This window comes from Crassostrea angulata, chromosome 6 (genome assembly GCF_025612915.1).
Source record: "Crassostrea angulata isolate pt1a10 chromosome 6, ASM2561291v2, whole genome shotgun sequence".
NCBI classification, from domain to species: domain Eukaryota; kingdom Metazoa; phylum Mollusca; class Bivalvia; order Ostreida; family Ostreidae; genus Magallana; species Magallana angulata.
The window spans coordinates 17111808-17124858 of record NC_069116.1 but is presented as its reverse complement, the minus strand read 5'-3'; the positions used below and the strand labels follow the sequence as shown (position 1 = coordinate 17124858).

Below are 13051 nucleotides of genomic sequence, written 5' to 3'. Positions count from 1 at the left end.
ATAAGATAAAGAAGACCTTTCCGTTTTAATTTGTGCCACAAAAACCCCAATTTTCAGTTATTTTTTGTAGCAGGCTGACATATTCTGTTCAGTTGTATCATGTAAAATTTTCTAATTTAAAGTAAATTAGTTGGGGGAATTTTAATGTTTTTAACTTTAGAAATGTAGATGTACACAATCATAAGTGGTTAATATAATAATATACATATTCTTATTATTATTCTATTAATGTTAATAAATAAATCCAAAGGATTTATTGCTATTTTGATGTCATAAAAAGTCATATTTCTAGAAAAAAAAGTTTAGGATGATTCCTATTGTAGTACATGTATCTATTTGAATGCCATGGAATTTTTATATGTCATAAAGAACATGTTAAAGTTGGTATATTAAATTTTTAGGAAAATTTCATTGAGAATGTTTATGTGCTATAACATTCTGTTCAAATTTACAATCATTAAATTTACTTGTTCTTAAAATTATTGAATAAAATTTGCAAATAAATTCCATCAAATCAATTAGTTATTTTAGAAAATTGAAATTGTCATAAAAATCTTTATGCCAGAAAAGGGAGGCGATTCATATTAAAATATCCGCTAGCAAGGCATGGTATTACGACTTGTGTATCTTTGGGCATATATTCAGCGAAATGTATATAGGCTATGTCACAATCATAAGTTGATGGACAATTAAAAAAAAACAACCATCAAATTTTTCAATTGTAGTAATCAAGAAAAAAAAGTAATTGCGTTTTCATAACAAAGAGACATATTTGATAGATTTCAAAACAATCAGTTTCCCCATATTTTTTACAGACTTATTCATAGTTACACGTATATATAATAGCTATAATGATATGCGTGTCGGGTCACAAGGGGGCGTCTTGGGTTAAAGTGTAGACGTCTCAATCGAACACTCTATTCTATTTGATTTTTCACTTTAAAAATATTAATATGTATGATAAAGGAATCTAGTCTTTTAAATTCATTACAAAAATATAAAGTTTAAGGAACAATTTCATAAAAATTTTATTAAGGAATTGTGAAGCATATATATATATATATATATATATATATATATATATATATATATATATATATATATATATATATATATATATATATATAACATAAAGAACTTGTGGGAAGACTTTGGAACTTCTTTTGAAACTTACGACCATGGTTGCCTGTGCTTTAGACCCTTTCTATGAATTTTATTGAAATTATTGTTTTAACGGTCTTAATTGTACAAATAATTATATGTATATTATTGTGCCTTAAAAAAGGAGTGAATCATACGGTTTGATAGAAGAATAACTTCATTCAAACATATTACTAAATATTTGTATTGTACGGAAGCCCTGGGAGGACATTGACTTACTTTTTAATTGTTATGAGCCCAGGAGGGGCATATTGACTTACTTCTTAATCAGTATTAATTTTTATTTATTTGTTACTTTTTAGGTACAGTAGACGAATTTTCAAATTTAAACATATTTTATTGAATAAATTCAATAGGATTGAACAGCAGGCATAGCCTATGTATACCCTCTTCTTGTATAATAGGTCATGTTACATAAATTCTTATAATTATATAGGACACTATACTTATATAACTATAATCATGTTTTGAAGGATAACATATTACATATATTATTTGTGAATTACAGAGCTATAATAATATAGGAGGATCAACATTATAATACAGTCAATAAGTATTAAATACTGCAGACGAATTATGTGGTTAGAATTAAGCAGCATTTACCAATAACAGTCCGGCTGTTATTGTCAAATTTTATCTTTAATGTATACATCATGTAAAATTTGTTCCAAGGGTTTTACGGGTTGATAGGGGAACAGAAAATAAAAGTGTTAGTTGCATGCAACCTGTTTTTCAATTCCATTCAAATGATTGTATGGATGCATGGTGTTAAACGTTTTATGTATGGAAAAAGTACGTTCGACCAAAGAATAGAGGCATGGTGAGGAGTTCTTAAGAAGCTTGGGATTCATTGGTGGATTAATTTATTTGAAGATATCGTGGATACTGGGATGTTCGACTTAGACAATCCAGTTGGGAAAGAGTGTCTGCAATTTTCTTCATGGACGTCTTGTAAACTGATTTGGAGAGAATAGCGAATCACAGGAATTATCAGGGTCAAGACATCATCTACACATTCTAAAGTGTAACCTCAAGAGTACATATCAAATGATAAAAAAAGAAACTAATCTAAAAAGAAATGAAATGAAGTAATTGAAATATAAGGAAATTATATTAAAAACAAAAATAATTGTACTACACTTCGATGATGAATAGCAAAAGCTGTATTCAATTTGGAGCAAAAAAATCAGATTAAATTGAGCTGTTTCATGCCAAAAATTATACATCTTGTCATAGCTCTCATAGTGGCGCAAAATTTAAATTAACCAAGCGATATTTCCCGATTTATTCATTGTTCTGTGATACATGTATTTATGAGAAAAATGTTATCAGATTCCTCTTTCTAAAAATAATAAAGAACAGATACAGTTAGTTATTGTCAGAATAAATTAAATGGATGTTATATCCAATTTATTTAAAGTCAATCAGGACTCAAGCTATATACTTCTTGTTTCTTGCTTGTACTTTTTACTTACTTGTTGTTATTTAATACTTACTAGTTATTTATTAATTCTTAATGCTTACTACCTATTACTTAATACTTGCTTGTTAATTGTTAATTTTTATTTTTTAATTGTTAATACTTATTATTTACTGGTTATTTATTAATTCTTAATACTTATTTGTTTATTTTGTTATTTTTCTAGTTATTTGTAATTTTATTTTGATTTTTCATCTCTACGACAATCAACTCCATTATCAGGATTAGAAACCCAAATATTTAATTAAGACTTGTTTTGCCAGTTTACTATATAAGCATGTGTTTCAACCTGAACCCCCTGGTACATGTTAAGAACGTCTTTATACCTAAAAGTGTGATGACAGTCCAATTTAAATAAGTATTTCAATTTAATTGAATGGCTGTCTGAAAAGTTTTAGATATTGGCATATGTATTTTGTATCTGAGAATAAAAATGTTTATAAAATAATGCATGTATTATTGTGGTTTTTTATGTTTAGAATCAATTTTCAAATACATCTCATTTGGATAAAAAAAGAAGCATCTTTCCTGTACCAGCCAACTAGTAAATGTATGCATAGTAAAAGTATATATTTTTTGAAAGTACAGCCCATTACAATTGTACCCAAAATTATGCTTGGAACAATTTTGTACAGGAGGTTGGCGTGGGGTCTTTTTCAGTTAATTTACTAATATGCAAATTTGATATTTTAAATTTTTCAAAAGGGAGGGTAACTTATAATCTTATACTGTCTTCTGGACCTTCAATCTTCTAGATACATGCATGCAACGTTTGAAAACAACGATAAAAAATATTCATGTATGATAACCCCTTTTCTTGGGTATAAAATGTTCTTTTTTTTAATCTTTTGACTTTATAATATTTTTTGTCCTTGTTTAAGAACTTTCCAAAATATTCAAATGAATAACTGTTAGTCAGTGTAAATTATTATTCCAGATTTTGTAAAATAAATGCATATACAATATAAATAGAATTATCATGATATATCATGAGCAGTTGGTTTTTTACATATCAGCTGATTTATAAGCTAGACAAGATCCTGAATGTAGAGCAGTTACTGCTTTTTTACCCTCAGAAAGTCAGCAAATTCAGATTTTTAACAATTTGAAAGAATAATATTAAGATGAATTTGTATTTAACAAAGTGTCCCAGAAAGAAGCCATCTATCAATACCAAAGACCATACTACACTGTATTCACATATGTACGGGAATACAAACCCCGAGGTTAAAGTTTAATTAAAAATTTTGAATCTTACCCTTTAAAATCTATGTACGCGTAGAGAATATTTTTTTGCCCTCAAAATGAGCAAAAATAAAGACCGGTGTAACAAAAAAATATTTTAGTTCTCATACAAAATTTTACTTTATTTATTCTAAAATAAAGGTAAAGTTTGTTGGCACATGACAGTGACAGAATTACGGATTGAATTATCAAAACCATATATGTCCCCCTATATAATTACTTCGATCTTGGGTGCATTTTTTAAAAAATATTCTTTATATCAATAAAAACCAATCTTCTTTGCTGGAACTAGTGTTCGTGTCAGTGTCCATGTTGACCGGTACGCCACCGCCACGTGTTATTCATTGCTCGAAAATCACAAAAATCTTATTAAATAATAGTTACATGTTTGTCATACAAAACTAAGTCATAACAATTAAGAAGGAAGTCAATATGTCCTCCCAGGGCTCATAACATTGTATATGCATATCGCATTAAAAAATGTTTATTTTCTAATTCTTAAAATTGTGGGTTATATTTAAAATGTTTGAATACCGATCAATTTATACATAAAAGTACTTGCGCACACTTCACTCAGATTTTAATTCTTCTGAACTAAAATTCAAAGTCTAGCCTTAACCTTTTGGTCTTATTCCTATTTAAATGTTAGTCATCCAATCCAGTAATTTTGTGGCAAAGTTTGCAATTTTTGTAGCAAAGTTTACATTTAAAACTATAAAGGAGGAAACGTCAGTCCTTCACTATTAACTACTAAGACAAACATTACACCAATTCAAGATTCAAGTTACCTTAGAAAGTACTGCTGTCAAAAATAAAGACTATATACTAATTTTCAAATAATCCATATAAAATATTTAAAAATCCAACTCACCATTCTCAATAAATTGAAACGTTGCACTTCTCTTGTCCGAAACATTTTTGCTGTCATCCATTTCGCCGATATTGGGTGTCTGAATCCAATAGACGGTTACGATAGAACGGTATATCTTTATACCAAAACCAGGTTTTTCATGTAGGTTGTCTCAGACAATGGTTTGGGCCTTTACGATATTAATTACCGATTTCTCAGGTTTGATGTTAATTGAATTAACGACCGAAAAGACGTTAACTTCCGCCGACATCCGATTAGACAGACAACGTCACGAAGCCTTCCCCCGAATACCTTTAATGTCTGCCATTACATTCGTACAGTTCCTAATGCATTTTGTAAATTAGCAACTTATCGACTATAGGGTAATGTCGTCTTTTGGTGTTCCAAATCATCTGTATATCTGCTCTCTAAAAGAAATTAAATTTCATTACCCTGTTTATCTGTTTATTCAAATCAACTAGTTTAACTATTTTTGTTCACATGAAATGAAAAAACAGTCCAAGTCTTATTTCAATTTGATGCCGCTTGCATTTTACTCAAATCACTTATATAAGAGCCTTTTCTGCGAGGAGTTCGAAAGGTCAAATAACGAGGGAGATTCCGACTTCAAACACCCAATATTCGCTGAAGCGTTTCTGTGCTCAATTAATTGTAGATTTATCCTATTTAGTATTCTAATAATGTATCATTACATTAGTTGGAAATTGTGATGACGTCACCTAATGCTCAGTGTTACCTGCTCTCTGTCAGGTAATCCAGCAACGTTGGTGATGTCTTAAGTCACGTCTTATTTGGGGTTGGACCTGTTGAAAAAAAAATGCAATGGCAATGCACGGAAAAATAAGTAAATAAAAACCATGGCGTTTTTTTTATTATTATTAAATGTCGATGCATGAATGTGTCACCGTATGTATATCGCCTTCACAAACATGTTAATTCTTAATCTGAAAGAGATTTAGAATTATCAGCGATGCATTCTTCGAGAATTAATCTAAAAAAGGTGTTTTTGAAATGTTATGATTCAAGTACATGAAGTTGTTTTGAAATTGTCTACTTATAATAACATACAATTAACATGTTACCATTACGTATTTTTTAAAACTATTATTAATAATATCATCAATTGAGAATTCCGAGTTTAATGTTAATGTTAATACTAAATACATATGTACAGAATGTGACGTACACGTTTGATAACACATGTAATTGATAACCGTTTGCTTTTATATTCGTACAATATACGCGTGTGGTCATATGTATGGACTATAAGTTGAGTCGATGGAGTACGATTATTCATACTCAACACTTCCTACAAAGTCGAGTGTGATGCAACATAGCTGAACAATGACTGTGTGTGTATTGTCCATAATAGATATTGGTTCAAGTTCACTCTGTTCCATCTATAACATTATATTATAGAAAAACCCGAGATTCAGAACACACAAAGAACATTCAATGTACATCTGACAAATAATTATCGTCAGAGATACAAAGGACTAGGTGCAATAAATTATATATATATATAGTGGGGGAAAATCATAAATACATCCCTGAGCTGAATTAATTGCATAAAAAATAGAATAAAGGAAAAACCCAACATAGAGACGGAGAATGAAACATGGCTTCATTGCTATCTGTAATAAAAGGAGCCACACTGTTACCCAAACATCTGACTGTTCGTAATAAATTACCGAAAACACATTAATGTAATATTTGGCTTTGCTTGCATCAGGAAAATATTCTTAATAAATAATTCAGTGGACGTTAATTTCACAACTCTTGAATATGCTTATATCTTTATCCAAATAGGACATAAACTGAATCGCTTAGTAACTATTCGTCCTTCCTTTCATATTTTACATTGTTAATATGTTTGTAGCAAATAAGCAAATGCTTCTTGGGAAATGCAGGAACCGGAAATGCATGCATGCATGCATTCCAATGCATAACATTTCGAATGGCTTAAATTTCTTGTGTTTATGAACAAACATGATGGGAAAAAAATATATAAGTTAGGTATATATTTACATTTTCAACTGTCTCTGTCTATGATAACATTACGAATCAATTTTGAGCCCTAATACCCAATAACTTCATAAAACACGAGTGACACAAAATGGGCGTGTCTTATAGCATAACAGAGATACGGTATTGGCTGCGTAGCATGTGCTACATAAAAAAAAATAGTGGTTTTAAAATATAAAAGTGTACAAATTGGAAATAATATAAATTTAAGCAATAAGGAATCATTCTTTGAATATTATGAGGTGATAATTTCGGTCGGAGCGTGGTCTAATCTATCAAAAAGCCATTCGGTAATTAAACTGTATCTTATTTTTTGTACCCCCTCTCGTTCTCAAATACGGTAAATCATATTCATAACAGTTTCAAAAGTAAAACACTTAAAATGGTCAAAATGAGCATTGAGGAAAGAGCCGGAGCCGTCAGTATGGTGATGTCTGGATTGTTCCCAAGACATGTTACACATACTCATTTTACACCTGCTGTTTATTTCGTCCTCGATTTTCTTTAAAATATCAAACACTCCGAATAAAACGTTATTATTATATACTTTTTATATAAGTGTATCGTTATTTCTATCGGCAAACTAAACCGATTCAAAAGCTCTGGGCGAACTTCAATTAAACCGGAAGTGTTAATGATATCCAGCAACGGTCAAGGTCTCGGGTCGCAACCAGAGGACAAGATCTCCACATCGTTCTTGAACCTAAAAGTTTGGAGGGAATCAGTCACCCCAATGGCAGGACGAACAAATTTGTTGATTTCATATAGTTAAAAAAAATGTTGAGGGAACAATAAGAAGTGTAGATTGCCATGGGATGTCGAGAACCCCAAAAAAGATTTAAGCCTCAAAAGTCTATACTGCCAGAGCTCCTTTTTCAGTGTCTTTCATTCTTTCACATTTGTCTTCTTAAGAACCGCAAAGTCAGTCTTATCCATTCTCAAAATAAAAACGTTCAGCGTCCACGGCTATATTTTCATCCAGATAGAGATTCATCCCCCCCCCTTCAATTCCAGTTAGAAATTATAGGAAAATACCGGAACTTCAAAATAATTACCGGTAAAATAAGTTGGTTATCCCTGCCTCTTTTGTAGCTATAACTGTATTATCTTTTTTTTCGAATTTATTTTCAAGTCCGATAGAATGGCATTGAATGCTGAGGAGCCAAACAGGGTTTTAGCCTTAAAGATTTCACTGGGCTCCTTTTTCAGTGTCTTTCATTCTTTCAAATTCTTCTTTTTTATAACCGCAAAGTCAGTCTTATCAATTCTCGAAATAAGACATGCTGTGTCCACGGCTATATTTTCATCCAAATGAAGATTCATGCCACCACCCCCTTTCCCCGTTTAAGGAAAATACTTCAAAATGAAATAAAAATTAGTTGGTTACCTCTTCTTAAGCCATACCTGTTTTATCTTCTTTTTGAAACATGTCCGGTAGAATTAGGCTTTATGTACCATTATGGCCATTTTATATAATACCCGGGGTCATTGTTTGAACAAAAGTATAAAATTTAGTTCTCTAGTGTTGTTTCCATGTTTATTAATAACCTTCTTGTCCTTCAAAAGAAAGATTCTAACGATGACGCTATACAATATATATATCTTATGGTGAAAAACTGGAATGAACCGTAACCGGGTGTCGGCCATTTCTGACTGCTTAGTTGGCCTTGTCCTGTGTATCATAGAAAAATGAGAAGAAGAATTTAACCTGTCGATATATTATCTTAATTGTCGTTTTGACATGACAGCGTGTGGTAATTAATGTAGGGTTCAAAAATCTTGCAAACAACGACAATTTAAAGTAACCAAACGGTGGTATTGTAAAACTGGGAGGTTTTTTTTTTACTATTTTCCTTATGTACGCGTACTGTTATTCATAAATTTCGACATCGATCATTCCCGCTGAAAAAAAAACTCATTTATAAAAGACAATCAACAGTGAAGAGAGAGAGAGAGAGAGAGAGAGAGAGCAATGCTTACAGTTAAAGATTAAATTAACTGATCATAAAACAAAGTAGGTTACATTGCGTCCCTATTTTTGCCATACAATTGACACATCTTATTAACGGCGTTTATTTTAGACAAAGGATACTTTCCTGTGATTTAAATGTCACAAAACAATTTACACACTTTTATACATTTCACTAATTAAACTACAAATCGCCGATTCGGTCGTTCAAAATACTTCAATACAATCTAAATGGCAAGACCTATACTAATTAGAATAAATTCAACAATTTGATGCTCAATAACCTTATCACACGATGTTCTGTGATACTACGACTTTGATGTACCACCTTAAACAGTAAACCCGTATCAATAAATTCTTGAAATATTCCTCAGAATGAGCATGTCTACTGTCGATCATTTTCTCTTTCATCTGCTAGCATTTATAAATTTACTCGAGCACGTAAGTTTTCGCCAATTTAGGATTTTCAAAATTAAACATTTCAGTATGTATAAAAGAAGTATTGGGTTAATGTAGTTAGCTTTTAATAACAAGACTCAACTCGTGATTTCTAAAATGTAGTTCCAAAAAATGAAGTATATTTTGGATAGACATCAACTCGAAAATATATAAAGTAGAATTAAAAATAAATTTATAACGTCTCTATATTGACATATAGCTCATTTACGTAAATGAATCTGTACGCGTACAGGATTATATAGTGTCTCTTTTGCACGAAATGTCAGTTACTTCCCGTACATGACTTTTTACCGGAAGAAGAATACCGTGCTTCCTGATATACCTGTTCAGCGATTGGTTACTTTCGAAGGAGCCAGTCGATTCCAACATTTCGACCGACTTTTTCAACGGTGCAAAGTTTGCAGTCTCCCGGGGAAGTTCCACGTTGTGAACACTATTGCCTTCCGCCTTCGTTGTCCCTGCTTGTTCATTGCGTTCATTGTCAGTTTTTGCATTCTCTATTTCTTTATTTGGGTCTGAAGTCTGACCTCCTTTACCCTTAAAAATATCAGTTGTGTTTGGCGATGTAGCTATCAAAGACTTTTGCTTATCATGCAGGAGTGTACCTTCACTGTCTGATATTTTTGCCTTATTCAGACCCTGTGTTTGGTCAATTTTTGATGGTATTTCTTGGCACTTCTCTAAACTTGAACTCTTTTGTTTTATAGATGTACTATATATCTGACATTCACTCGTTTCTATTGTTTTCTTATGGATGGATGCTATGGAAACTTTGTTTTCATCGCTTTTGTCACTGTTTTCTTCAAACCCTTTTTCTTGAAGTTGTGTATCTCCTGACGATATGTTGTCTGTTTGCCCTTTTATTTCATGATATGTGATTTCATCTTCTTTACTATCGCTTCGATCACCATCAATTATTGCTCGTTTTGCATTCCCGCGTTCTTTCTCTACATCGGCTAAATTTTGGTTCCTTCTTTTCATGCTCAAAGTTGTGAAATACTTGGCAAAGTCATTTAGTGATTCGAACAAACCATCGTCCATCAACTCTGGCGAAAGAACGCAACTTCTTCTGGCGTCATCCTCGGGCGAGACAGAGTTAGAATCTGAGGGAATGTTGACGTTTACGAGGTATTTTTCTCTTTTCTTTTGAATGCGTTTTGTCGTGTTATCCAAGTTGTTCGGCAACTCTCCAACATGAACATCTTCATTTAAACTACATGTCCCACGCAGAAAGGTATGAGAAGACGGCAACGGGTGTTCGAGATCTGTGATTTCTTGATATGAGTTTGGACGTTGTCCTTCTTCGGAGAATTGAAGTATGTCTGTGTATCCGTGGGTTTTTTCAGAATGTGTTGTTATTGCTGTAATATAACCCCCATCGTCCATAACTATACTATCCTTTGTCTTTGCGGAACCTGGAGTACAATTTGTTGTTTTATTGGTTTATACCGATATATATAGATAAATACATATAGTTATAAAAACTAGTGATAAACATAGGATAAATCAACATTCTCAAACATGCATATCACAGACAAATGTGTTCATGTAATAGCTAACATTATTTCCGTATCATGCACATTTGCTGAAAGTATATATTTGGTACCAATTAATATTTGATTTGTCATTGCGGAAGATGGTCGGAGGGTTTGTAGTGTGCTGTCAAACTCAAACAAAAAGCCCGCAATGAAGGGAATACAAATGTAGTAACATTTTGTGTACATATCACAACATATTTCGTATTGATTATTATACATGCACTTGGTCAAAGGCATACTACTGGAATGTGTATAATTTTGGAACATTTTGAAAAGTAATGTAAATATCAAATCATCAGTTTGTTACCCTTCCATTTTATGTTAATTCGCCTGCAGGCCAATTATAACCCATTTTAAATTATTTTTTATTACGACCTTCTTTTAAAATATATAAATTGAGCAAACTGCCCATAACCACATCCCCCATTTTGACAAAGTATAACATTCAACACACCCCTGTTTAAGATACTGCAGTTTTGCTAAGTCTTTTTTTATTAGATGGTGTGATGGATTAATTTTAATAACCTTTCATACTTCGTGTTTTACACCCTCTAGATCTATACCTTGTGAACTGTCCAATATCTGGTGGTAGTGTGTGTCCTGATTAGTGGGCAAAGTGTAATGAGAGTCACTTGGAATGCTGCCAGCTTCTCGAATCGCTCTTCCATCATCCACCCTCTTCCTAAGTTTTTTCTTCCTTTCAGAGGAAATGCATTTAGTAGAAAGTGCTTTATATTTAAAAGCATCAATCATAAGCTCATTAAAACCCTCGTTTTATAATGACAATTGAGGGAAATGGAGATTTCTCGTTCGTATATACATTTAGTTAAAATGTGGATTTTCAAAGGTTTAAAATTAAAAGTTTGTATACAGTCATGATCTATTTGAAATAACTTTAAAAAACTCTTTCTTGTCCTACCTTTTCTTGTACAAATAAAAGACCAGAGCAGCAAGAATGTTCACAATTGTTAACACGCATCCGATGATTGCCCAAACTTGTCCATTGTCTGCAAGCATTGAAAAGATATGTGGCATTTATTTCTTCCAAAGTTAAAAAATATGGACATTGTTACAATTAGTTATCAGTATATTATAGAACCAATATAATCAAAAATAAAGAATTTTAGAAACTGAACATACCAATTTCAGGCTTTAGCAAAAATAGCGCCTTACTTGGTCAAATGGTAGTCTTTGGTTTGAACATATCGTATAGAAAAAAATAAAAAAAATCCAGCAACTTTTGCGATCCGAATCCTTTTTTTTTTTAACCTTTTCCTCATTCTTTATGCTAATACATGTACATGCAAATCTCTTACTGTCATCAGTGTCATCATTTACCTGACAGTCCAATCATGTTCCCCTGGGTGGGTTCCCCAGTGGCCCCTCCCCCACGGAGTCTGAGACTGATGGTGGAAACATCCCGTGAAGCACGAGAACTTGTCACACTGAGATTCTTCGATAGCGATATGGACGGAGCCCAAGTCGACATTGTCAGAAAGAGGACTTTGGGGATGTTTTATAAAAGAAATGAACTAAGCCTATAAATTGCACGAAAATAATAAAACATATACACAATTTAATTGTTCATCACGTTCAAAATTACCACACACGCATACACACGAGGTTTTCCAATATACTTTTACAAATTAGTGCCGAAATTGTTCCGGGTCCTTGTGTATTTTAAGGAAATGATGAAAGTTTGTATACATAATTCCAAAAATAAAATGCTTTGTTCAGTCTTATTTACATTGTGGTTTCGTTTCATGATAAAACGAAATATGAATAAAAAAAAGTAACAATTTGAATGTTGATATCAGCTATATTTTTAAAAAACTTACCCATACTTCGGGGTATCAATATGTCATACAGTACTTCTTTGTCTCAATAAATAATAATGATCAAAAATCAGATAAATTAATCAATAAGTGATGTATCCATCGGCATGTGATATGTGTACATTGCGTTTTATGATTAACGGTTGAACCTGCATGATTTAAACTGTTTTCTGTCCAAAGTACAAGTGTTACTCACAGTCAGTGCAATGTATACTACAAGTAGACTTCATTACCCTCTATATTGACAAAGACACTTAATTTGAAAAAATAAAAACCAAGATGGCTATGAGCCATGGTCATTGGAGTTCCAAGGTTCTTGCAATATACTGTTCATTGCATTATCTTAAAATTGTTCAAATAAGTATTAAAAACAGTATTTTTAGCACGTGTGATGCTTAGTTTTCAATATTAGTATACTGACAATTCAGTACAAAACAATTATAATAATAACGGGTTTTTCCTGAATGA

General features: G+C 31.9%; 1 protein-coding gene across 3 annotated transcripts; it reads right to left on the bottom strand.

The window, feature by feature from the left end:
- Positions 1-8463: 8463 nt before the first annotated feature.
- On the bottom strand, positions 8464-12749 carry LOC128190664 (uncharacterized). 3 transcript variants are annotated; one of them, XM_052862782.1, is made up of 5 exons: positions 12587-12749; positions 12087-12251; positions 11668-11755; positions 11312-11445; positions 8464-10625 (listed from the first exon to the last, which is right to left on the bottom strand). In XM_052862782.1, exons 1-5 carry the CDS (start codon positions 12588-12590, stop codon positions 9445-9447), a joined length of 1572 nt encoding a protein of 523 aa, XP_052718742.1. In that variant the 5' UTR covers positions 12591-12749; the 3' UTR covers positions 8464-9444. The 3 variants fall into 3 exon arrangements, with proteins under 3 accessions (XP_052718742.1, XP_052718743.1, XP_052718744.1); XM_052862783.1 differs by having other exon boundaries at positions 12087-12286; positions 12587-12748; XM_052862784.1 differs by having other exon boundaries at positions 12087-12280; positions 12587-12748.
- Positions 12750-13051: the final 302 nt, after the last annotated feature.

What these genes read in the sequence shown, in the direction of transcription:
- LOC128190664 (XM_052862782.1), bottom strand. An exon ending in TTTTATTTGTACAAGAAAAG is followed by an intron (nt 11,446 to 11,667) that starts GTAGGACAAGAA and finishes TTCCTCTGAAAG; the next exon opens with GAAGAAAAAACTTAGGAAGA. An exon ending in GATATTGGACAGTTCACAAG is followed by an intron (nt 10,626 to 11,311) that starts GTATAGATCTAG and finishes ATTGTACTCCAG; the next exon opens with GTTCCGCAAAGACAAAGGAT.